The sequence below is a fragment of the Aquarana catesbeiana genome, linkage group LG09, assembly GCF_042186555.1.
Source record: "Aquarana catesbeiana isolate 2022-GZ linkage group LG09, ASM4218655v1, whole genome shotgun sequence".
NCBI classification, from domain to species: Eukaryota; Metazoa; Chordata; class Amphibia; order Anura; family Ranidae; genus Aquarana; species Aquarana catesbeiana.
The window spans coordinates 31332322-31356689 of NC_133332.1; the positions used below are offsets into that span (position 1 = coordinate 31332322).

The window sequence follows — 24368 nt, forward strand, 5'->3', positions numbered from 1 at the left end:
CAACAGTATTGTGAACCCAAGGCAGCACGATGATGCACCTCCAGGGGGTGTGTCCATGACTACCTGTACTCGCAGGAAATGGGTTGAATGTTGCTCGGGGGGGTCATTCACCCTTGAAGATCACCGGCACTTGACTCCAGAGTTCAGGAGGCGAGCATAGCAGCATAGGGTGCATTTTTTTTCTAGTAATTCCAAAGGCATTTTTTTTTTTTTTTTTAAATAAACTTAATATACTTACCTGCTCTGTGTAACGGTTTTGAATGGAGCAGCCCTGATCCTCGTCTTCTCAGGTCTCCTGCTTGCACTCCTGGCTCCTCCCCCCATGGCAAGCTTTTCGATGGAGGCACTCTTGTGTGCTCGCTCCCGAACTGGTTCTGTGAGTCCATAGACCCAAGGAGCGTGGCTTCGCCCCTCCTCACTGGCTGCGGGTGACAGCCAATGGCTCCCGCTGCTGTATCTAAGCCACTGAGGGAGAGAGCCTCTGCTTACGTCAACATTGCTGGATCGAGATTGGTCTCAAGTAAGTATAACGGGGAGCTACACAGAGAAGTTTTTTTTTACCTTAATGCACAGAATGCATTAAAGTGATATTAAATTTTGATTTTTTTAATGTCATGCTGACCTGCTCTCTGCAGTGGTTTTGCACAGAGCAGACCCGATCCTTCTCTTTGTGGGTCCCCTGCTGGCGCTCCTGGCCCCTCCCTCCTGCAGAGTGCCCCCACAGCAAGCAGCTGTCCATTTAGACACATAGCGTGGCTCAGCCCTGTCCCTGCCCTCTCCTCATCGGCTCAATGGCTGTGACTGACAGTAGTAGAAGCCAATGAGGCGGCAGAGACCCCGGAGAGCCGCTGCTCTTGTGCACATCGTTGGATCAGGCAAATATTATGGAGGCTGCTGCTGACAAAAGTTTATTTTTTACTTTCATGCATATGCATGAAGGTTGAAAACTTTCAGTCTTTACAATTACTTTAAAAGAAACAGCCTGAGAACATAGGAGCAGGACAGTAGCAATCACAGCTTTGACCAAAGGTGAGGGGTTAGCTAGAAATAGGCATGGACCTCACTAAGAATGGACAAAAAAACACAAGTGTGCAATACCTCCTCAAAAAGTTTTTGGTTTTCTGCACTCATCGAGGCCTTGTTTTGGGTGTTTCCGCCATCTTTATTTCCACTGCTCTGCGGCTCAGATGCTGGTGGAGGCTCAGGTGGACTTTCCTTTGCTTTAGGGGAACAGGATGCTTTAGGGGAGCAGGATGCTTTAGGAGAGCAGGATGCTTTAGGAGAGCAGGATGCTTTAGGAGAGCAGGATGCTTTAGGAGAGCAGGATGCTTTAGGAGAGCAGGATGCTATAGGAGAACAGGATGCTATAGGAGAACAGGATGCTATAGGAGAACAGGATGGTATAGGAGAATAGGATGGTATAGAATAGGATGGTATTTCCTCATCATCGCCATCATCCAGCACAATGATATCAACCACCTTGGCCATCTTTCCACCTCAAAATCTCAAGGACAGAGAGTTCTGCATGAGCATGGCAAGCCAGGGTAGGCAAGGCTCAATCCCAACCTGAAAAAGAGAGAGAAAAAAAAAAAGGGTAAAATACATTCATGCTTTTCTTGCTGTACATTTCATTATGAACACGCTGAAAAAGGGGCACATCTAGCCAGAGCGATAAGAGCAGTGGTGGTCAGCAATGCTGATATGGGCGGCTTCAAGTGTGGCCCCCCATCATCACCAAAGGGATGCACATAAAATTCATTAGCTGAGATAGCAGACACACAACAGGTTATAGTCAGGGACTGGGGACGTGCTGCGGGAGACGGTCAGGGACTGGGGACGTGCTGCGGGAGACGGTCAGGGACTGGGGACGTGCTGCGGGAGACGGTCAGGGACTGGGGACGTGCTGCGGGAGACGGTCAGGGACTGGGGACGTGCTGCGGGAGACGGTCAGGGACTGGGGACGTGCTGCGGGAGACGGTCAGGGACTGGGGACGTGCTGCGGGAGACGGTCAGGGACTGGGGACGTGCTGCGGGAGACGGTCAGGGAGTGGGGACGTGCTGCGGGAGACGGTCAGGGAGTGGGGACGTGCTGCGGGAGACGGTCAGGGAGTGGGGACGTGCTGCGGGAGACGGTCAGGGACTGGGGACGTGCTGCGGGAGACGGTCAGGGACTGGGGACGTGCTGCGGGAGACGGTCAGGGACTGGGGACGTGCTGCGGGAGACGGTCAGGGACTGGGGACGTGCTGCGGGAGACGGTCAGGGACTGGGGACGTGCTGCAGGAGACGGTCAGGGACTGGGGACGTGCTGCAGGAGACGGTCAGGGACTGGGGACGTGCTGCAGGAGACGGTCAGGGACTGAACAGGCTATAAGAAATGTTGGAAACTGGGTACATGTTTTAAGAGACTGTGATAAATGGGAGACCTATTAAAATGTGGCTGCTAGAAATCACTACTATCTTTCTCCTTCTTCTCTTTATCTTTTAATTAATGAACAAGGAGCCCACATGGGTCGGGGGACCAGATAAATCGGATTGCAATATGATATGTGTTTATTTAACTGACAGACCGTCCTACGATGGTGGTAGCTGCATTGCAGCAAACACCATATTATTGAGCCGTACTCTGTAGATGCCAATGTGGAAAAACAAGAATACTTTGGAGTGCGTAATAATCTGAATCATTAAGCCATGGATGTTCTGTACCTTGCTTGTAATGTGCTCTTTAATAAATAATAAACTTTTTTTTTTTCCCAATATAAAAGAAATCACTACTGTAACAGGGAAATAGGGAAACACAGATTAATGTCTCCAGAGTTGAACAAAAAGTGCCAAAGGGCTGCAGGTTGGGGACCATGGGATTAGAGTATGTAAATTCTAGGGCCTCATTCACATGGGCTTACCTATCTGTACACCCCTGTGAAGAGCTGTCCTCACCCGCATGAGATGCACAGGTGTTCTGTGCAGGCAGCATGTTTAAGTAAATGACATGTGACCGGGCTGCACAGGCCTACACAGATCTTCAAGAACAACCCAGAGCATACACTTGCAGTTGGTCTGCATTCTGATACGTGGATCAAAGCTACAGATGCGCATTCCAGGATGTGCTTGGAAATCCGTGCAGCTGGCCACCTCTCATTGCTTTGAACAGGCTGTCTGCATGGGTTTGCATGAACACGTGCATCCTGTGTGGGTGAAGACGACCCTTCACACAGGTGTAGGAAAAAGTGCACCAGTATGAATGAGGCCTAAATCTGTCTTTTTAGTGTGTTTAGAATCATGCAGCACTAAACGCCTCACAATTAGCAGCAACAATGTCACCTACCTTGTGTGCTTCTTCGGTTGGCTGTTGGGCTGCCCATAGGAAGGCCTATGGTCGACTGAAGAAGCAAGCACAGCACCCTGATAACACTGCTACTAATTGTGAGGCAGGGCCAGCATGCTCTTTTCTGAACACGTTTGGGGCATTTATTTCTAATGAGGCTGAACGCTGCTCCTGGTATTTCAGCTGTAGATTCTGTTTTATGTGAAAGTGATCCTAGCAGCTATACAATCAGTAGATCACTTTTACAGGGGGCAGCATAAGGGATCTCGTCACTTCCAGTTTCAGTCTCATGTAAACAAACAGTTACAGGCTTGAGAAAGCATCTGCATAAACCAATCTCTTTGGAGGTCAAAGGAGAGATCTGGGGTTTAATAAACCCCAGATCTCTCCATTAAAGGGGACCTATGACAGCACATGCTATCACAAGAAATGTTCGTCATCCTTTGTGAAAGCAATAAAGTTGATAACATTTTTTTTTTTTTTTTTAAATAAAATAAAATACATTTAAAAAAAAATTCATCAGTCCCGCACACATATGTAAACAGCGTTTGAACCAAACATGTGAGGTATTGCCGAATGTCTGAGCAAGAGAAATAATTCTAGCAACAGACCTCCTGTGTAACACTAAACCAGTAACCTGTAAAGGCTTTTAAAGCGTCGCCTATGGAGATGTTTACATAACGTAATTTGGCGCCGTTCCACATAAAAATTGCAACCATCGTTTTATTCTCCAGGGTCTCTGCTTAAAGTGGAACTTTAGTCAGAAAATTAAAGTCCTGTTAGATGACTTCAGGCTGGCCCCTTTTGCAGGTATAGCTATGTAACACATTAATAAAAAGGATTGATTCACATCTATGCATGTTGCGTTTGAGTGTTTCTGCAGTACTTTTTGCTGTGCTTTCTGCATTGTTTTTCACCACGATTTGCATTTTTATGCTTTTATTTGGGGGAGGGGGGGATTTGTTGTAGGGCAGATTTAAAAATGCAAAAGGTGGCAAATTGCTTTTCTGCACCTTCTCCATTGCAACCTATTGAACCAAAAAAGAAGAAGCAAAAAAAAAAAAAAAAAAAAAAAAAAAGCACCATCTTACATTTAAAAAAGTCCCCGGTCTTTTCCAAAAATGCAAAGGCACGAAAATGCATTGATGTGAACTTGTTCCATAGGAACCCATGTAAAAAAAAAAAAATGTCCTGTATTTCTGCAAAAAGTATAAAAAAAACAAAAAACGCATTGGTGTGAATGGAGCCAAAGGTTTTATACTGTTTAACCACTTGCCGCCCGCCATATAGCAAAATGAAGGCGGCAAAGTGGTTTCAATATCCTGACCGGACGTCATATGATTCGATCAGGATATTAAGCTGCTGCGCACCCCTGGGGACACGCGCATCGTGGCGATCGTTGTTGCGGTGTGTCAGTCTGACACACTGCAACTCCGATCTGGGTAAAGAGCCTCTGACGGCTGATCACGATGTAAATAGGAAGAGCCGGTGATTGGCTTTTCCTCACTCGTGCCTGACAGACGCGAGTAGAGGAGAGCCGATTGGCTGCTCTCCTGACAAGGGGGGTCTCTGCTGATTGTTTATCAGCACAGCCCCCCCTCGGATCCCACCCAGGACCACCAGGGAAGCTGCCCAGGACCACCAGGATGGCCATCCACACTGGACCACCAGGTATGCCCCCTAGACCCCCAGGGAAATACCAGTCTGTGCCCAGGCAGCTGCCAATCAGTGCCCACTCCAATGCCTACCACTGCCAGTGCCACCAGGGATGCCCATCAGTGCCCACTATCAGTGCTGCCCATCAGTGCCCACTATCAGTGCCGCCCATCAGTGCCCACTATCAGTGCCGCCCATCAGTGCCCACTATCAGTGCCGCCCATCAGTGCCCACTATCAGTGCTGCCCATCAGTGCCCACTATCAGTGCCGCCCATCAGTGCCCACTATCAGTGCCGCCCATCAGTGCCCACTATCAGTGCCGACTATCAGTGCCGACTATCAGTGCCACCCATGAGTGCTGCCTATCAGTGCCACCCATGAGTGCCCATCAGTGCCGCCTATCAATGCCCATCAGTGCTCCATATCAGTGCCGCCTACCAGTGCCCATCAGTGCCGCATATCAGTGCCTGCTCATTGGTGCCACCTCATCGGTGTCGCCATATGAGTGCCGCCTTATCAGTGCCCATCAGTAAGAGATAACTTACTTATTTACAATTTTTTTTAACAGAAACAAAAGCAAAACTTTTATTTTTTTTCAAAAATTTCGGTCTTTTTTTATTTGTTTAGCAAAAAATAAAAACCGCAGAGGTGATCAAATACCACCAAAAGAAAGCTCTATTTGTGGGAACAAAATGATACAAATTTAGTTTGGGTACAGTGATGGATGACCGTGCAATTGTCATTCAAACTGCGACAGCGCTGAAAGCTGAAAATTGGTCTGGGCAGGAAGGTGTATAAGTGCCTGGTATTGAAGTGGTTAAAATCCAGTAATACACCGTCTCACCCTGCTCTGCACATGCTCAGTTGCTCTCCATTTTTAGGCACTGCTGAGTCTGTAGAGGTCGATCTGCTGACAGCCTTAAAGCAGAATTAAACTATGCAATCCTTTACAGCCAATGAGCTGCTTCTGTTTGATCTGCAACCGCCATGGTGCTGCACATGTGATCAGTTAGGTTTGACCGTTTGAGGACCCACGCAAATGTGACAGGTAGCACTGAAAGCATTCCAGGAAGGTAACTTTTTTGAAACTGTTAAATCGATGAGCTTAGTTCAGCTTTATGATTTAGTGCTGTTCAGGGGCTTCAGCAAAAGGGCAGCCTCCAGCAAGAAGGAACAATGCTGGAGGAAAGTTACAGCACACACTTATTTTGGTGGCAAAATTATTAAAGGAGTAAACTCCCATAGCTGACTTTTACCTATAGGTAACATCATCCTACACACACATTTATATTAATGTGTATATACGCACACACAAACATACAGTTGTGCGCATAAGTTTACATACCCTGGCAGAATTTATGATTTCTTGGCCATTTTTCAGAGAATAAGAATGATAACACAAAAACATTTCTTTCACTCATGGTTAGTGTTTGGCTGAAGCCATTTATTATCAATCAACTGTGTTTACTCTTTATAAATCATAATCACAACAGAAACTACCCAAATGACCCTGATCAAAAGTTTACATACCCTGGTGATTTTGGCCTGATAACATGCACACAAGTTGATACAAAGCGGTTGGAATGGCTATTAAAGGTAACCATCCTCACCTGTGATCTGTTTGCTTGGATATAATGTGTGTGTATAAAAGGTCAATGAGTTTCTGGACTCCTGACAGACCCTTACATCTGTCATCCAGTGCTGCACTGACGTTTCTGGATTCTGAGTCATGGGGAAACCAAAAGAATTGTCAAAGGATCTGCGGTAGGTAGTTGAACTTTATAAAACAGGAAAGGGATATAAAAAGATATCCGAGGAATTGGGAAAGCCAATCAGCAGTGTTCAAACTCTAATCAAGAAGTGGAAAATGAGGGGTTCTGTTGAAACCAAACCACGGTCAGGTAGACCAACTAAAATTTCAGCCACAACTGTCAGGAAAATTGTTCGGGATGCAAAGAAAATCCCACAAATAACTTCACGTGAAATACAGGACTCTGAAAACATGTGGTGTGGCTGTTTCAAGATGCACAATAAGGAGGCACTTGAAGAAAGATGGGCTCCATGGTCGAGTCGCCAGAAGAAAGCCATTACTACGCTAACAATATGCCAAACAGCACAGAGACAAGCCTCAAACCTTCTGGCAAAAAGTCATTTGGAATGATGAGACCAAAATTTAGCCTTTAGGCCACAACCATAAAAGCTACAGTTGGAGAGGAGTCAACAAGGCCTATGATGAAAGGTACGGAGGTGGATCGCTGATGTTTTGGGGATGTGTGAGCTACAAAGGCACAGGAAATTTGGTCAAAATTGATGGCAAGATGATGAATGCAGTATGTTATCAAAAATTACTGGAAGAACATTTGTATTCATCAGCCAGGAAGCTGCGTATGGGATGTACTTGGACATTCCAACATGACAATGATCCAAAACACAAGGCCAAGTCAACCTGTCATTGGCTACAGCAGAATAAAGTGAAGGTTCCGGAGTGACCATCTCAGTCTCCTGATCTCAATATCATTGATCCACTCTGGGGAGATCTCAAAACGTGAAGTTCATACAAGACAGCCCAAGAATTTACAAGAACTGGAGGCTTTTTGCCAAGAGGAATGGGCAGCTTTACCATCTGAGAAGATAAAGAGCCTCATCCACAAATACCACAAAAGACTTCAAGCTGTCATTGATGTTAAAGGGGGCAATACACGGTATTAAGAACTGGGGTATGTAAACTTTTAATCAGGGTCATTTGGGTAGTTTCTGTTGTGATTATGATTTATAAAGAGTAAACACAGTTGATTGATGATAAATGGCTTCAGCCAAACACTAACCATGAGTGAAAGAAAAGTTTTTGTGTTATCATTTATATCCTCTGAAAAATGGCCAAGAAATCATAAATTCTGCCAGGGTATGTAAACTTTAGAGCACAACTGTATACACACACATATATACATACATACACACACTTATTTAAATAATAATTAAAAAAAAAAAAAAAAAAAACCACAAAAACAGGCTAACTTTACTGTTTTTTTTAATTCATCGAAGTGTATTTTTCCCCAAAAAAATTGCGTTTGCAAGACCGCTGCGCAAATACAATCTGACATAAAATATTGCAACGACCACCATTTTATTCTCTAGGGTCTCTGATAAATATATATAATGTTTCGGGGTTCTCAGTAATTTTCTAGGAAAGAATACTGATTTTAACTTGTACACAACAAATGTCAGAAAAAACGCTTAGTCTTTAAGTGGTTAAACTGACCTCATTTACAGACAGAAGTTCAACCCTTTGATCTAAAAGACCAAATGATACATTGTATCACTTCTCTTTTCTCTCAACACTGACCAATGTTGATAAAAAAAAAAAAAAAAAGCCAGAAAATGTTTAACAGCTCTGAGCAGAGAATGGCTCTGCACTGTTTACATAGAATCGTTGAAATTTTAGATTAAAGTCATTGTAAAGCTACCGTTTTTGTTTTTTTTAAATAACAAACATGTCATACTTACCTGCCCTGTGCAAGGGTTTTTACACAGAGCGGCCACCACCCTCACTGGATTTGATTGATCGCAGCGGGAGCCAATGGCTTCCTCCCCTATTAAACGATCCATTGAAGACCAGAGACAGTGGCTGGAGCCGAGTACTCATCCCGTTGCTGGAACGTCCGGGTTCAGGTAAGAAAAAGGAGGGCTCTGGGGAGCAGCTGCAGCACAGAAGGTTTTTCACTGTAATGCATAGAATGCATTACAGTGAAAAACTGAGGGTTTGCAACTCCTTTAAGATTGTAAAGGGGGTTGAATCAAGATCGTGATTTTTTTAACCACTTCAATACAGGGCATTTTCACCCCCTTCCTGCCCAAGCCAATTTTCAGCGCTGTAACATTATGAAAGACAATTGCGCGGTCACGCAACACTGTACCCATATGAAGTTTTCATCATCCCCCCCCCCCCCCCCCACAAATAGAGCTCTCTTTTGGTGGTATTTGATCACCTCTTTTTATTTTTTGCGCTATAAACAAAAGAAGAGGGACAAGTTTGAGAAAAAAAAAAACAATATTTTTAAGTTTTTGCTATAATAAATATCCCAAATTTAAAAAAAAAAATTCCTCAATTGTTTTACTAGTAATGGTGATGATCTGCGATTTTTATCGTGACTGTGACATTGCGGCGGACATATCGGACACTTTTGACACTACTTTAGGACCACTGACAGTTATACAGCGATCAGTGCTATAAATATGCACTGATTACTGTATAAATGTCACTGTCAAGGAAGGGGTTAACACTAGGGGGCGATCAAGGGGTAAATGTGTCCTAGGGAGTGATTCTAACTGTAGGGGGAGGGGACTGCCTGGGTGAAGAGACCGATCGGTGTTCCTATATACTAGGAACACACAATCTGTCTCCTCTCCCCACACAGATCCACGGTCCTACTCTGTAACGAGCGATCGCGGGGCAGGGGCGCGCCCTCTGCACCGCCGGGAAGCAGAGGACATCATATGATGCCCGCCCAGGATGGGAGATCCCATCTGTGGACATCATATGACAATGGGCGGGTAGGGAAGTGGTTAACTATTAATCGTGCGGCTCTACTAGCACGTAATAATTTTTTTTCAGGGTACAAAAAAACAAAAACAAAACACATACACACAGCGGTTTACATTTTTCCATTTATAAGGTTTGTTTTATTTAAGTAGTCATTTCTACTGGATTCACTGTTCCACCATTACCTTTATACATTACGCATTGCCTGCTTATAATTTAATACTTATCTTTGTGTTGACCAGCAATTTTGTACTGTATTTTCATTACGTTTTTTAGCATCTAGAGCCCATTAGTGCATTTGGCTCATTTTTCAGCCCACTCTGTCACATTGGTCATTTTTGTAGCCCCTCCCCCATCGCCCCTTTATCACAGCGCAACCACCATCTTTTCTTATTTATATTCCCAGCATGCCAGGTATGCTAACAGTTTTTTGCAACTGTAAATCAATGGGTTTAGTTCGGGTTGATCGAACGCTTGATCTTGTGCCAAGAGAATGTCCAGCCTATATTGCTTAATGAAAGTCAAGTAGCTTGACCATGTCGCTGCTCTGCAAATGTGTTCTTGCCTTGCCCCAGCTCACTTCGCAAAAGAAGCGCACCGCGCCCGCGTAGAGTGAGCCATCGGGGAGAAGCGGCACGCCTTCTTCAAAGTTTTGTAAGCTTCCATAACTGTCTGTTTGATCCAATGGACTTTCGAATGCCTTCGGACAACTCCAGATAACGCAAGAAGACCAAAGCCCTCACATCTAGTTGGTGGAATTCTTCTGCTTTAGGATTAGTTGGAGACGTACAGAAGGAAGGCAAGACAATTTCCTAAACCCTGTGGAATTTAGAGGCCACCTTTGGCAAGAACCCCAGATCATTACTGGCCTGTCCTCAAAAATCTGTAGTCAAGGCTCTTAAATAGAAAGTTTGCAGCTCGCTAATGCGTCTGGCTGTAAAAATTGCAACCAGAAAGACTGTTCTGAGAGTGGCCCATTTAAGGACAGATCTTCCTCCTGCGAACGCTTTATCAAACCCTGCAATACAATTGCCAAATCCCATTTTGTCAGAATCCTGAACAGGACGGGCCTGATTCTGGCTAACCCCTTAAAGAACCTGCTGACTAGAGGATCCAACGCCAGGGGTTGTTCAAAAAACAGAGACACAGGCCGCCACTTGAACTTTTAGGCTGTGTTCACACCTATGCAAATTGGGTGCGGGTTTTTGCGCATCCAATTCGCATAGCAGGAGAATGTGAATGGCTCTCTATGGAGCAGGTTCACGTCTCCGGGGCAGCTGCGGAGCGCACTGCACAGAAACTATGTACGTCTTTGCCTCTGTTTCAGGGCTGAATTCAGGCAAAGATTCTGCCCCGATTCGTCCCTGCAACGGAGAACAGGGATGGACAGCGTTGCTGTGCAATCCGCGGCTGGTTTACGTGTGAACCGAGCCTTAATGTGCTGATGGCCAGCCCTTGGTCTGCTCAGTCTTGTAAAAACTCTAAGTGGGTTGGAACACCCAGACACCTTCCTGGTGTCCAACCAAGAATAAAAACACTTTCCAAAATTTAAAATAAACTGCTTGGGTCACCTGCTTTCTACTGGATAGGATCGTATTCACCACCCTATCTGAAAGCCCCTTAGACTTCAGGAGGCTTTCCTCAGATACCAAGCCAACAGTTTTAGACTGATATTTCAGCAGCCGAACCAGGCCATGTTACAACAGATCTTCCCTCTCGGCAGCATGAGGGGAGGTTCTTCCGCCAGGCGTAACAGCGTGGAAAACCAAGCCCTCTTCAGCCAATATGGAACCACTAAAATCATTGTGGTGTGTTCTTGTGCAAATTTCTTCAGGACTAGAGGAATCATTTTGAACGGGGGGGAAAGGCACAAAGACGAAACGCCCACTCCTGTGCCAAGGCATCTATCCCCTTGGCCACTTCGTCTCTTTTGAACGAAAAGTACATTAGAATTCTGGCATTTGACTTGTTGGCGAGTAAATTCACCTGCAGAAGGCCCCATTTCTCTGCAATTAGCTGGAAGACGTCCCTGTTTAGTCACCACTCCGATTCTCGAACCTGGTGGCAACTCAGGAAGTCCACCAGACGATTGTCCACCCCCTTGGGGTGGACTGCTGGAATCAAGCACAGATTGCCCTCTGCCCCAGCCATATCAGGGATGGACACCGCGTCCCTCCCTGTTTGTTGATATATGAGACTGCCGTTACACTGTCCAACGAGATTTGAACGTGGTGATCCCTCACTGCAGTGGCAAATGCTTTCAGAGCCTCCCAAAACGCCTGCAGCTCCCTACAATTGGCTGACCTTTGGGACTCCGTTCCCCCCATCTCTAGGCACTGGCGTCTGTGGTGATACAAACAGACATTGACCACAGAAGACCCCAAACAAGGTTTTGCTCCTCCCTCCACCACCGAGACCTCTTGGTCTTCAGAGATAGGTGGAAGGTCCTGTCCAACAATTGTGGACTCCCGCCCCAGTTCCTCAAGGCGTTGGCCTGCAGACACCTGAAGGGGCCCTCGCCCACGGAACCACTGGGATCATCGCTGCCAATAGCCCCAGACCAGACATGGCTGTCTGGACGGACACCACCAGATTGTTTTGCAAACAAGCAGCTGTATCCTTTACTTTTTCTTTTACCTTCTTCGTGGAGGTAGACTTTCTGCGTTATAGATTTCACCCTGTATCCTAAGTAACGCACATCCTGTGACAGGGTCAGGTTTGATTTTTCTCTGTTTACCAACTACCCCAAGTCCTCCAGGAAAGAAATGGCCATCCGCAGATCCTTCTGCAACTGGGGCATGAAAGGGCGAAAAATAAATAGTCATCCAAATATGGGATGACCGAGATCCCCTTAGCCTAAGCCAGGGATCCTCAAACTACGGCCCTCCAGCTGTTTCAGAACTACACATCCCATGAGGCATTGTAAAACTCTGACATTCACAGACATGACTAGGCATGATGGGAATTGTAGTTCCTGAACACCTGGAGGGCCTCAGTTTGAAGACCCCTGGCCTAAGCGTTGCTATTGCCTCCGCCAGAACTTTTGTAAAAGTCCTGGGGTATGAGGACAGGCCGAATGGCAGGGCCCTGAACTGGAGATGGCGGACATTGTTCCCCCCACTTGATTGCCACCCTCAGGAACTTTTGCAATTCCTCGTGGATCAGGATGCATAAATATGCATCCCTTCAGTCAAAGGGAAGCAATAAAATAATTTGAGGTCAAAATTGCTTTTGAAATTATAGATCACCCCTTTGTTCAGTGGTTTTAAATTCAAAATTAGGGAGAATTTGCCCAATGGTTTCTAAACCACAAAAACGTGCGAATAGAAACCTTGATTTATCTCTAGTTGTGGTACCAGAATGAGGACCCGCTGGACTACCAGGTCGCCAATCTGAGACAGAAGAGCTGTTGCCTTCTGAGGATTTCTGGGAGAGGAGGTTATAAATGCTCTTTCGGGAGAAGTGCCCTTGAACAAATCCGATAAACCCCCCCCCCCCCCCCGAATTATCCTTAGAATGAACCCATTTGGGGCAATCTTTTCCCACTGTGGAAGAAATAGCCCCAGTCTCCCTGCCATTGGGACCAAGTCATTGGGGTTTTTTTTAGTAGAGGAAAAAAAGTCTGCCTCGCTTCCGTTTCCCCCTCCCCCACAGCTTTAGTGGCTGGTTCCTTAGGGGCCTGCAAACGTGACCTCTGGGCAAAATAAACGCCTTCCTGGGACTTTTTTACTTTTGACTGGAAAGGCTTTTTTCTTGTCCGCTGTGCAGTCTAAAATCTTCTCCAGGTCCGGAACGAACAACAGATCCCCCTCAAAAGGAATGCCACAAAGTCTTATCTTTGAAGCTGGATCACCTGACCAGGATTTCAACCACAGAGTCCGGTGCAAAGAGTTTACCAGGGCTGCGGCTTTAGCCGAAAGCTCAAAACACATTCCGGTGAGGCATCTGCCATATAACCTGCCACTTTCTGCAGCATAGGCAGGGAATCCAGGATTTCTTTCCATGAGGTCCCTACTTCCAGATGGGCCTGCAGTTGGTCTAACCAAACCTCCATGGCCACTGTCATAGCCATTGCCAGCTTTAAGTTAGCCATGGCTACTTCCCATGATCGCTTCAAGAACACCTCCATTCTTTTGTCCATGGGTTCCTTTGTCTTCAAAAGGAGAGGTCTGTTGACTTCCAAATCATCACTGACTGTGGAAACTTCCCACTGTACCTCATGCAACTTGAATTCTGTGCCTCCCCACTCTTCTTCCAGACTCTGGGACCCTAAATTCCAAATGAAATGCAAAATTTACCACAGTCCGTGATGATTTGGGGAGCCATGTCATCTGCTGGTGTTGGTCCATTGTGTTTTATCCAAAGTCCAAAGTCAGCGCAGCCCTCTACCAGGAAATTCAAGAGCACTTGAAGCTTCCCTCTGCTGACGAGCTTTATGGAGATGCTGATTTCATTTTCCAGAAGGACTTGGCATCTGCCCACACTGCCACAAGGACCGATACCTGGTTTAATGATCATGGTATCACTGTGCTTGATTGGCCAGCAAACTTGCCTGACCTAAACCCCATAGAGAATTTGTGTAGTACTGTCAAGAGAAAGATGAGAGACACCAGACCCAACAATGCAGATGAGCTGAAGGCCGCTACCAAAGCAACGTGGGCTTCCATAACACCTCAGTAGTTCCACCGGCTGATCACCTCCATTACACACCGCATTGATGCAGTAATTCATGCAAAAGGAGCCCTGACAAAGTATTGAGTGCATAGTGCATACTATACTGTACATGGACATACTTTTCAGTAAGACATTTCTGTATTGAAAATCCTTTTTAACTGGTCTTATGTAATATTCAATTTTTCCGAAATACAGAATTTGGGGTTGTCACTAGCTGTAAGCCATAATCATAAAACTTAAAAGAAAGAAATGTTTGAAATATATCTCTCTGTGTGTAATGCATCTATATAATATATGAGTTTCACTTGATTTACTGAATTGAGTTACTGAAATAAAATTAAAATATCAAAAAGTTAATTTATGATATGCACCTGTAGCATGGTGCTCACGTGACTCCTCGGCTCTCTCCTTGGCCGACAGCTTTATTGGGCGGGCCTGAGAATCCGCCGCTTCCGTCAGTCGGAAGGGGGTGGGGGGGAGAAGGGGAGCAGAGAGCCGAGGAGTCATGTGAACGCCAGGAAACGCTCCAAGGTATAAATCTGCATTTTTTTAAAGCATTATATAACAGATGAGATTGTATACAGATGATATCGTTTTTTATAGCAGCAGGAGGGGTGGGCAGTGTCTGGAGCCAATAGGCAGGCGAGTCGAGAGGAGAGAGAGCAGAGGAGACACAGTGGATGACATGACAGAGGCCTGTAAACTGACTACGGTGTCAGGGCTCAGCAGCCATGATGTACCGTTGTCAGTTTACAGGGGGGGGGATATAGCCAGGCAGGATCAGCCATGTTTTTTAGGCAATAGAAGGAGCCAAATGACACCGCACAAGCACTGTGCTGTTATTCATGCTTTAACCACTTAAGGACCGAGCCTCTTTCTGAGATTTGTTGTTTACAAGTTAAACTGGCTTTTTTTTTGCTAGAAAATTACTTAGAACCCCAAACATTATACATTTTTTTTCTAACACCCTAGAGAATAAAATGGCGGTTGTTGCAATACTTTCTGTCACACCGTATTTGCACAGTGGTCTTACAAGCACACTATTTTTTGGCAAAAATACACTTTTTTTAATTAAAAAATAAGATAACAGTAAAATTAGCCCAATTTTTTTTTTAATATTGTGAAAGATAACGTTACGTCGAGTAAATTGATACCCAACATGTCACACTTCAAAATTGCGCCCACTTGTGGAATGGCAACAAACTTTTACCCTTAAAAATCACCATAGGCAATGTTTAAAAAATTCTACAGGTTGCATGTTTTCAGTTAGAGGAGGTCTAAGGCTAGAATTATTGCTCTCGCTCTACCAATCGTGGCGATACCTCACATGTGTGGTTTGAACACCGTTTTCATATGCGGGCGCAACTCACGTATGTGTTCGCTTCTACACGCGAGCTCGGCGGGATGGAAGATTTATATCACCTTTTATTTTTACACTGTTCTCTAAAAAAAAAAAAAAAAAAAAAAAAAAAAAAAAATTGGTGTCACTTTTATTCTTATTACAAGGAATGTAAACATCCAATAGAAAAAAAAAAAGCATGACAGGACCTCTTAAATATGAGATCTGGGGTCAAAAAGACTTCAGATCTCATATTTACACTAAAATGCAATAAAAAAAAAACTGTCATTTGTTTTATCTCAAAAAAAAAAAAAAAATTAAATATCAGATTTTTTTTAAATGTGTGTGTGATATATACATTATTTTTTTTTTTAACCAGTTCCCTACCGCCTTATAGTAAAATGACGGCGGCAGAAACCCTTCGTTCCTCCGGGCGGGCGTCATATGACGTCCTCGGCTTCCCGGCATTGTGGAGAGCGCGCGCTCGCCGCATCACTGGGGACCCAATGCGCGTGCCCGGCAGCCGCGATTGCTCATCACAGAGCAGGGGCGTGGATCTGTGTGTGTAAACACACAGATCCACGTCGTGTCAAGGGAGAGGAGAACTGATCGTATGTTCCTTGTACAGAGGAACACCGATCAGTTCTCCTCCCCTCATCAGTCCCCTCCAACCCACAGTTAGAATCACTCACACGTTTAACCCCTTCAGCACCCCCTAGTGTTAACCCCTTCCCTGCCAGTCACATTAATACAGTAATCAGGGAATTTTTATAGTACGGATCGCTTTATAAAATGTCAATGGTCCCAAAATAGTGTCAAAAGTGTCCGATCTGTCTGCCGCAATGTCATAGTCACGATAAAAATTTCAGATCTCCGCCATTAGTAGTAAAAAAAAAAAAAATTAATAATAAAAATTACAAATCTATCCCCTATTTTGTAGACGCTATAACTTTTGCGCAAAACCAATCAATATACGCTTATTGGGATTTTTTTTTTTTTTACCAAAAATATTTAGAAGAATACATATCGGCCTAAACTGAGGAAAAAAAATAGTTTTTTAATTAAAAAAAAAAAAAATTGGGATATTATAGTAAAAAGTAATAAATATTGTGCATTTTTTTTTTTTTTTTAAATTGTCGCTCTTTTTTTTGTTTATAGCGCAAAAAAAATAAAAATCGCAGAGGTGATCAAATACCACCAAAAGAAAGCTCTATTTGTGGGGGGAAAAAAAAAGGACGTCAATTTTGTTTGGGTGCAACGTCGCACGACCGCGCAATTGTCTGTTAAAGCGACGCAGTGCCGAATCACAAAAAGTGCTCAGCGGTCTTACAAGCACACTATTTTACCTCAAAATTTAAATTTGGGTACAACGTCGCATGACCGCGCAACTGTCATTCAAAGTGTGACAACGCTGAAAGCTGAAAATTGGCCTGGGCAGGAAAGGGGGTGAAAATGCCCGGTATGGAAGTGGTTAAATGTAGTAATAAAAAAAAAAAAAAAAAAAAAAAAAAGAAAAAATTTATATAAACACACACATTTTAAAAAATCAGATATTTAAAAAAAATTTGAGATAAAACAAATGATGTTTATATAAATAAAAAAAAAAAAACAAACAAAAAAGACAATGTATTTATATGTTATATATACAGACATAAATAAATACTATGATATAGTAAACATACAAAATGTACAACCATGAATATATTATATATCTCTCTAAATATATTTATCTCTCTCTCTATATCTAGATCTCTCTCTATATAGATAGATAGATATATTCGCTCTCTCTATATATAGATCTCTCTCTCTCTCTCTCTCTATATATATATATATATATATATATATATATATATATATAGATATATTATTATCTCTCTATATATAGATCTCTCTCTCTCTCTATATAGAGATATATATATATATATATAGCAGTATATACATGAGTAGTATATATACAGTCCAGTATAGTAGTATATAGCCCAGTGTAGGTACCACAATTCTAGGAGGTGGTGATGGAGGAGGGAGAGGGGGGGAGGGAAGGATGATGATGATGATGGTGATGAAGACAAACAATGAATTGTTGTCACAGCCGGTCTCAGCCATTCCTATGTCTGCCCACACTGTATACACTCCACCTACCCCACTCCATTTAGAGGGAAAGTCCGCTCAGGGGAAACTAACCTGTCACAGACACCACAGCCGCTGCCTAATTACCGGTACGGGCCGCTCTAAGCCGTAAAGTACCGTTAAACGACACAGCGCCTTCTTCCGGTGCCCAGTCTAGGCGTCAGAAGAGAGGAGAGCTCCGTTTCCGCTTCCGGGAAAACGTCAGAGCGCGCGCAGTGACAAGCGGGAGAAAGAAGAGGGGCGGGGCCCGGATAGGATGGGGAAGGGAGGCAGAGCGCGGGATGAGGGGGGCGGAGCAAGAGAGGAGGAGGAGGAATCAGGCGGAGCTAGAGGAGGAGGAGGAGGAAGGCGGAGCTGGAGGAGAGGGGCGGAGCAGCAGAGAAAGGAGGGAGCTGGATCGAAAGTCGATGAAGGTGGGGGGCGGAGCGGGAGGACAGGAGTAGGAGGGCGGGACTTTATAGAAGAAAGAAGTGCCTGTGAAGCGCGGGCACGAGAGCGCGCTCCCGTCAGTGTATTTTGAGTGTTTCCTTCACACCTCCTTTGGCTTACATCCAGCCAATAGAATATCATTTCTAAAAATATTTTAATGAAAGGTTTTTTCCTGTCCTCCAACCACCCAAAACCCCCAACCTTATATGCCCAGCAGCCATGTCAGGCAGACGGGACGAGTGATTGTAAACGATCACTTTGTGAAACAACCCGTTCAGTTTAAAATAGAAATGAAAGTTGCCACATTTTTGTATAGATATAAGAATCCGTTATAAACACCCTTTTACCCCCCCCCCCCTTTTTTTTTATAAGTGATCACATTACCTCTGTTTTCAGCTGGATAAGAGCTGGGGGGAGGAGAAACAACAGACACTGATCTTCCCAGTGAATGGCTGTGCAGGGGAGGGGCGTGTCAAAACAAGTCTGATCATTGGAGAAGAGCAGGCTGAGTTCCCAGCATAGCTAGAGAACTGACCACGCTGTGCTCTCCTGCTTAGTGTGGTCAGTTTTTAATGGGAAAGCAGAGGGACTGGCAGGAGCACCAGGGATTTCACACAAAGGAAGCAATACAAAGAGAACAGGAGACTTTCTCATACAAGTACATGGTACAGCAGCCACATATCAGAAATATGAAATGTTGGAGTAACAAACGATTTAAGCTGGCCACAGATGGGTAGAATATTGAACAAAAATTCAAGAGAACCAAACGATCGATTTTCTAATGGTTAGTTCTCAGTTCAACTATCAATATCCAATTCTTTATGGAAAAATAAAAACGAACGGTCATGCTGGAAAATTTAGTTGAAAGAAACGATTGTGAGTAGTAAAAACGATTAAAAAAAAAAAAAACGAATAAAAGAATAATGTGCCCGAGTCTGTCAAAAGTTTAGCTTGGATCGAACAGAAAAAAAAAATACTTTGATGTTGATACCGGACGAAAATATGTCGATGATTGGTGGAAAAATTTCTATACAGCGATGGGTGAATTAAATGCGATATCGAGCGATTTTTTTTCTATTTTGGAACGATTTTTCATTCAATTTTCCAACGATCTCTGGCCAGCTTTGAGCTGTATACAGCGGTAGAATTCAAATGAAAATGTGTACGAAATTTCTGTAAACATTGGAATGTCATTTGAAAAGTAGTTCAAGATTTCGGCCCGGTTCACACTGCCGAAGCCGACATTCCCAGCGCCACTTCGGAACGACTTGCATGCAACTTCTTTAACCACTTTCCCCTTGGAAGATTTACCCACCCCCCCCATGACCAGGCCATTTTTTGCGATACGGCATTGCGTTACTTTAACTGACAATTGCGCGGTCGTGCGATGTTGTAACCAAATAAAATTGATGTCCTGTTTTCCCCACAAATAGAGATTTCTTTTGGTGGTATTTGATCACCTCTGTAGTTTTTATCTTTTTGCGCTATAAACAAAAAAAGAGCAACAATTTTGAAAAAAAAAAAAAACATTTTTTTTACTTTCTGCTATAAAACATATCCAATAAAAAAATGTAAAAAAAAAAATCGAATTTCTTTATCAATTTAGGCTAATATGTCTTCTGCTACATATTTTTGGTAAAAAAAGAAAAAAAAAATCCCAAGATATGTATATTGATTGGTTTGTGCAAAAGTTATAGCGTCTACAAACTATGGGATATTTTTATGGAATATTTATTTATTTTTTACTAGTAATGGCGGCGATCAGCGACCTATAGCAGGACTGTGATATTGCAGCAGACAAATCTGACACTAACTGACACTTTTGACACTTTGTGGGAACCAGTGACACAAATACAGTGATCAGTGCTAAAAATATGCACTGTCACTGTACTAATGACACTGACCGGGAAGGGGTTAAAGCGGAACTTCAGTCATTTTTTTCATCTTTCCATCTATTAAATTTTCTGCCCTTGTTGTTGTTTTAACTTTGGATAATAAAACATGTTTTTTTCTGCTGGTAAATACCTTATACAGCCCACTTCCTGTTTCTTGTCTGGTCATTAGCCTAGGCTTATGACATCATGCACAGCTCTCTCTCTCACTCTCGTGAGAGTTTGCCAGCAAGGGAGGGGGGTGAGTCATAAGAGGGCCAATGAGAGCTGCAGAGCTGGAGGTGTGCCTCTGTGTAAATCCAGGAAGTGAACAGGCAACAGCTTCAGCTGCCCACAGTTAAAATGGCTGCAGCCAGACTCAGTGGAGGGAGATTTCTGCAGCATATTTGGCAACTACAGAATCACAGTATATATAAAATAATATGCAAAGTGGTTGGAGGGAAGCTTCAGAATGGCAAAGATGTTTTTATTACAGAATTCGCTGTTTGAAATTTTGTTCGTTCAAAGAAAAAAAAAAATTCTATCCTCCTCCTTCAAATTTTCTTGTTATGACACTTGAAAATGATTAGAAAAGCGAACAAATGTTCCTACAATGAAAAATGTTCTGCCTCCAGCAGGATATTAATTAAAGTGATTGTAAACGATCACCTTGTAAAACAACCCATTCAGTTTAAAAAAGAAATGAAAGGTAAAACATTTTTGTAAAGGTATAAAAATACATTATAAATACCTTTTTTCCCTTTTTTACATCACATTCCCTCTGTTCTCAGCTACATAAGAGCTGGGGGGAGGAGAAGCAGCAGTACACTGAGCTTCCCAGTGAATGGCTGTGCAGCCAGGCTTGTCAGGATAAGTCTGATCATTGCAGGAGAGCAGGCTGAGTTCCCAGCATAGCTAGAGAACTGACCACACTGTGCTCTCCTGCTTAGTGTGGTCAGTTTTTATTAGGAAAGCAGAGGAACCCGGCAGAATCTCCAGGGATTTCACATAAAAGAAGCACTACAAGGAGAACAGGAGACTTTCTCATACAAGTACATGGTACAGCGGGCACATATCAGGAATATGAAGTGTTGGGGCAACAAACGCATTAAAGTGATTGTAAAGACTTGTTGTTTTCCTATAAAAATAACAAACATGTTATACTTACCTGCCCTGTGCAGTGGATTTGCACAGAGCAGCCCCGATCCTCCTCTTCTCGGGTCCCTCTTTGGCTCTCCTGGCCCCTCCCTCCTGCCGGGTGCCCCCACAGCAAGCAGCTTGCTATGGGGGGCACCCCGAGCTGAGTCACAGCTTCCTGTGTCCATTCAGACACGGAGTCGCGACCCAGCCCCACCCCCTCTCTCCCCTGATTGGCTAGCTGACTTTGACAGCAGCAGGAGCAAATGGCGCCGCTGCTGTGTCTCAGCCAATCAAGAAAGAGAATCTCGGATGGCTGAGACACTCGTTGACATCGCTGGACAGAGAGGGACCTCAGGTAAGTGTTGGGGGCTGAGGGGGGCTGCTGCACACAGAAGGCTTTTTATCTTAATGCATAGAATGAATTAGGATAAAAAAAAAAATCTGCTTTTATAACCCCTTTAAGTTGTTTTGTCTGCAATATCAGATTTGACCACAAGATGGAGCCAGTGGTAAATCTAGTGTTTTTGCAGAAACTAGAAATTGTTCACCTTTAACAAAAATTTCCATCATTCTTCAGTCTAAGGAAGAGAAACAGGAGCTTTCTGGGGAACTCAAACTCTATCTTAGAGACTGAAAGAAGGAACCAGCTATCAGCAGATGTTGGACAAAAACTTGCATCCCCTAACCAGTTGTTAGGGCGTACTAGACACACCCAAAAAAAATGTCATCATTGTACACAGGGTGTGTCTATTACGTCCAGTCCTTATGCCCTGCTGCCAAGATCCTTCCCTGTCACAGTACCTGGAAATTCAGCTCTGATTACAGTGGTTGTACACCCTGTACAACCACTTTTACCTACAGGTAAGCCTATATCAAGGCTTACCTGTAGGTGCAAGAAATATCTCCTAAACCTCCATGGTTTAGGAGACATTTACTAAAAAGCCAAATGCAGATGACTACGGCACATGCGCACTTTAGAAAGAGCACATCGTGCCGTTTCTAATAGGAGTCATGCCGTGACTGGCGGCTCCCACGCGCACACGCGCGGGAGTGGTGTCACGCGACTCCGGCCAGTCACAGAGCCGGAGTTGGTGGCCCTGGAAGGAAGAGGGGTGAAGATGGACGCTCGCTGCTAGTGGGGACAGCGGTGACATCGCAGGCTTCGGTTTCAGGTAAGTGACACATAATGGGCTACTTTGCGGTGCATAGTAGCTCATTATGCTTTACCTTTGCAGGGAAATAAAGAGGAAGCAAAACCCATCAGGGTTTACTTCCTCTTGAATCACAGCTGCATTGCCAAATACACAGAGAAGGTTTTTGGCAGCAGGAGCTGTCAAAAAAAAAAGCAGTCTGGCAATGAAAGTTACAATTGTATCATTTGTAACTTTCTGTGTTTCTCATCTACAGATCAAAAGGATGAACATGAAAAGAGTTAAAGCAACCTGACAAGTAAAACAAATATATATTTTGTTTTTTCTAAACAAATGTTCCTTTGTTGAACCCCTTATTAGTTTACTCTAATCAGCACTAATTAACTCTGTATTCTCCTTCTCCATTCAATTGTAATTTTACAGATTTTTTTTTCTATTTTATTAACTAATAGTTAAATGTTTTTTCTGTGTTTGTTTGCTTTGTTCCTTAATATTTTTATACCTTTTGCATATATTTGCACATATCACACTGAAAAAAAGTGCAAAATTGAAAAAAAAAAAAAACGACTTTACTTCATTTGTAAATAAGTTTGCAATGCTTTATACCAAAATCATGATTTTTAGACCCCTTCACACTGGAAGCGTTTTTCAGGCGCTACAGTGCTAAAAATAGCGCCTGTAAAGCGCCTGAAAAAAGCCTCATCTGCAATCCCAATGTGAAAGCCTGAGTGCTTTCACACAGGGGCGCTGCGCTGGCATGGCGTCACAAAAAGTTCTGCCAGCAGCTTCTTTGCAGCGGTGTAAGAGTGGTGAATACACCGCTCCTACACTGCTCCTGCCTATTGAATCAATGGGCAGCACCGCCAAACCGCTGGTAAAGCGCCACTGCAGCAGCGTTTTGCAGGCGGGGTTAAAACTGCCCCACTAGCGGCTGAATAGCGCTGGTAAAACGACGGTAAATCGGCGCTAAAAATAGCACCGCTTTACCGCCGACGCCCGGGCGCTTTCAGTGTGAAAGGGCTCTGAGACCCCTTTCACACTGGGGCATTTTCAGGCAATTTTGGGCTAAAAATAGCGCCTCTAAAGCACCTGAAAAACGCCTCCCCTGCAACCCCAGTGTGAGAGCCCCGAGTGTTTTCTCACTGGAGCAGTGCGCTTGCAGGATGCTAGAAAAAGTCCTGCAAGCAGCATCTTTCGAGTTGTGGAGGAGCGGTGTATACACCACTCCTCCACGGCCCCTGCCATTGAAATGAATGGGAAGCAGGCGCTTTTAACCCTTTATTCGGCCGCTAGCGGGGGTTAAAAGCGCCCTGCTAGCGGCTGAAAAGCGCCGCTATAGCAGCGGTAAAGCGCCGCCCCAGTGGGAAAGTAGCCTTATGCCGCGTACATAAGACCGGACTTTCCGGAAGAAAAGGTCAGACGGAATCATTCCGTCGGACATTCTGATCGTGTGCGGGCTTCATCGGACCTAGAAATAGAACATGTTTCAAATCTTTCCGACGGAATCAGTTCCTATCGGGAAAACCGCTCGTCTGTATGCTAGTCCGACGGATCAAAAACGACGCAAGGGCAGCTATTGGCTACTGGCTATTGAACTCCCTTTTTCTAGTCCCGTCGTACGTCATCGCGTTCTAAACGATCGGACTTTGGTGTGATTGTGTGTAGGCAAGTCCGTTTCAGCGGAACTCTGTCAGAAAGACCGTCGGAGTCTATTCTGTACGCGGCATAAGTGTTGTATTAAACAGGACAAATTACAGAATAAAATGCACACTTTTTATGTGCAGTAATTCTATTTATGTTTAAACTTATGCCCCATACATATTATTAGATTTTCTGCAGATTTTTGTCTTCAGATTTACCAAAACCATATAATATGAGGTCAAACCTTAATGGGGCGTACACACGGTCGGACTTTTCAGCTACAAAAGTCCGACAGCCTGTCCGACAGACTTTCGACGGACTTTCGACGGACTTGCGGCGGACTTTCTAACGAACAGACTTGCCTACACACGATCACACAAAAGTCCGTCGAATTCTTACGTGATGACGTACACTGGACTAAAATAAGGAAGTTGATAGCCAGTAGCCAATAGCTGCCCTAGCGTGGGTTTTTGTCC

General features: G+C 44.1%; 1 protein-coding gene across 3 annotated transcripts in view; it reads right to left on the reverse strand.

Annotated features, from left to right (window-relative positions):
* The window catches only part of DAXX (death domain associated protein), a 58456-nt gene extending 40588 nt beyond the window's left edge, over window positions 1-17868 (reverse strand). For 2 of the 3 annotated variants that reach the window (XM_073598225.1, XM_073598222.1), the window contains exons 1-2: window positions 17715-17868; window positions 1099-1566 (exon numbers count right to left, since the gene is read on the reverse strand). In XM_073598225.1, coding sequence (XP_073454326.1) covers window positions 1099-1488 — 390 coding nt within the window. In that variant the 5' untranslated portion in view covers window positions 1489-1566; window positions 17715-17868. Of the gene's footprint in view, window positions 1-1098; window positions 1567-15616; window positions 15638-17714 lie in introns of all 3 variants that reach the window. The other variant, XM_073598224.1, reaches the window with a different exon arrangement.
* Between the last annotated feature and the right edge of the window lie 6500 nt (window positions 17869-24368).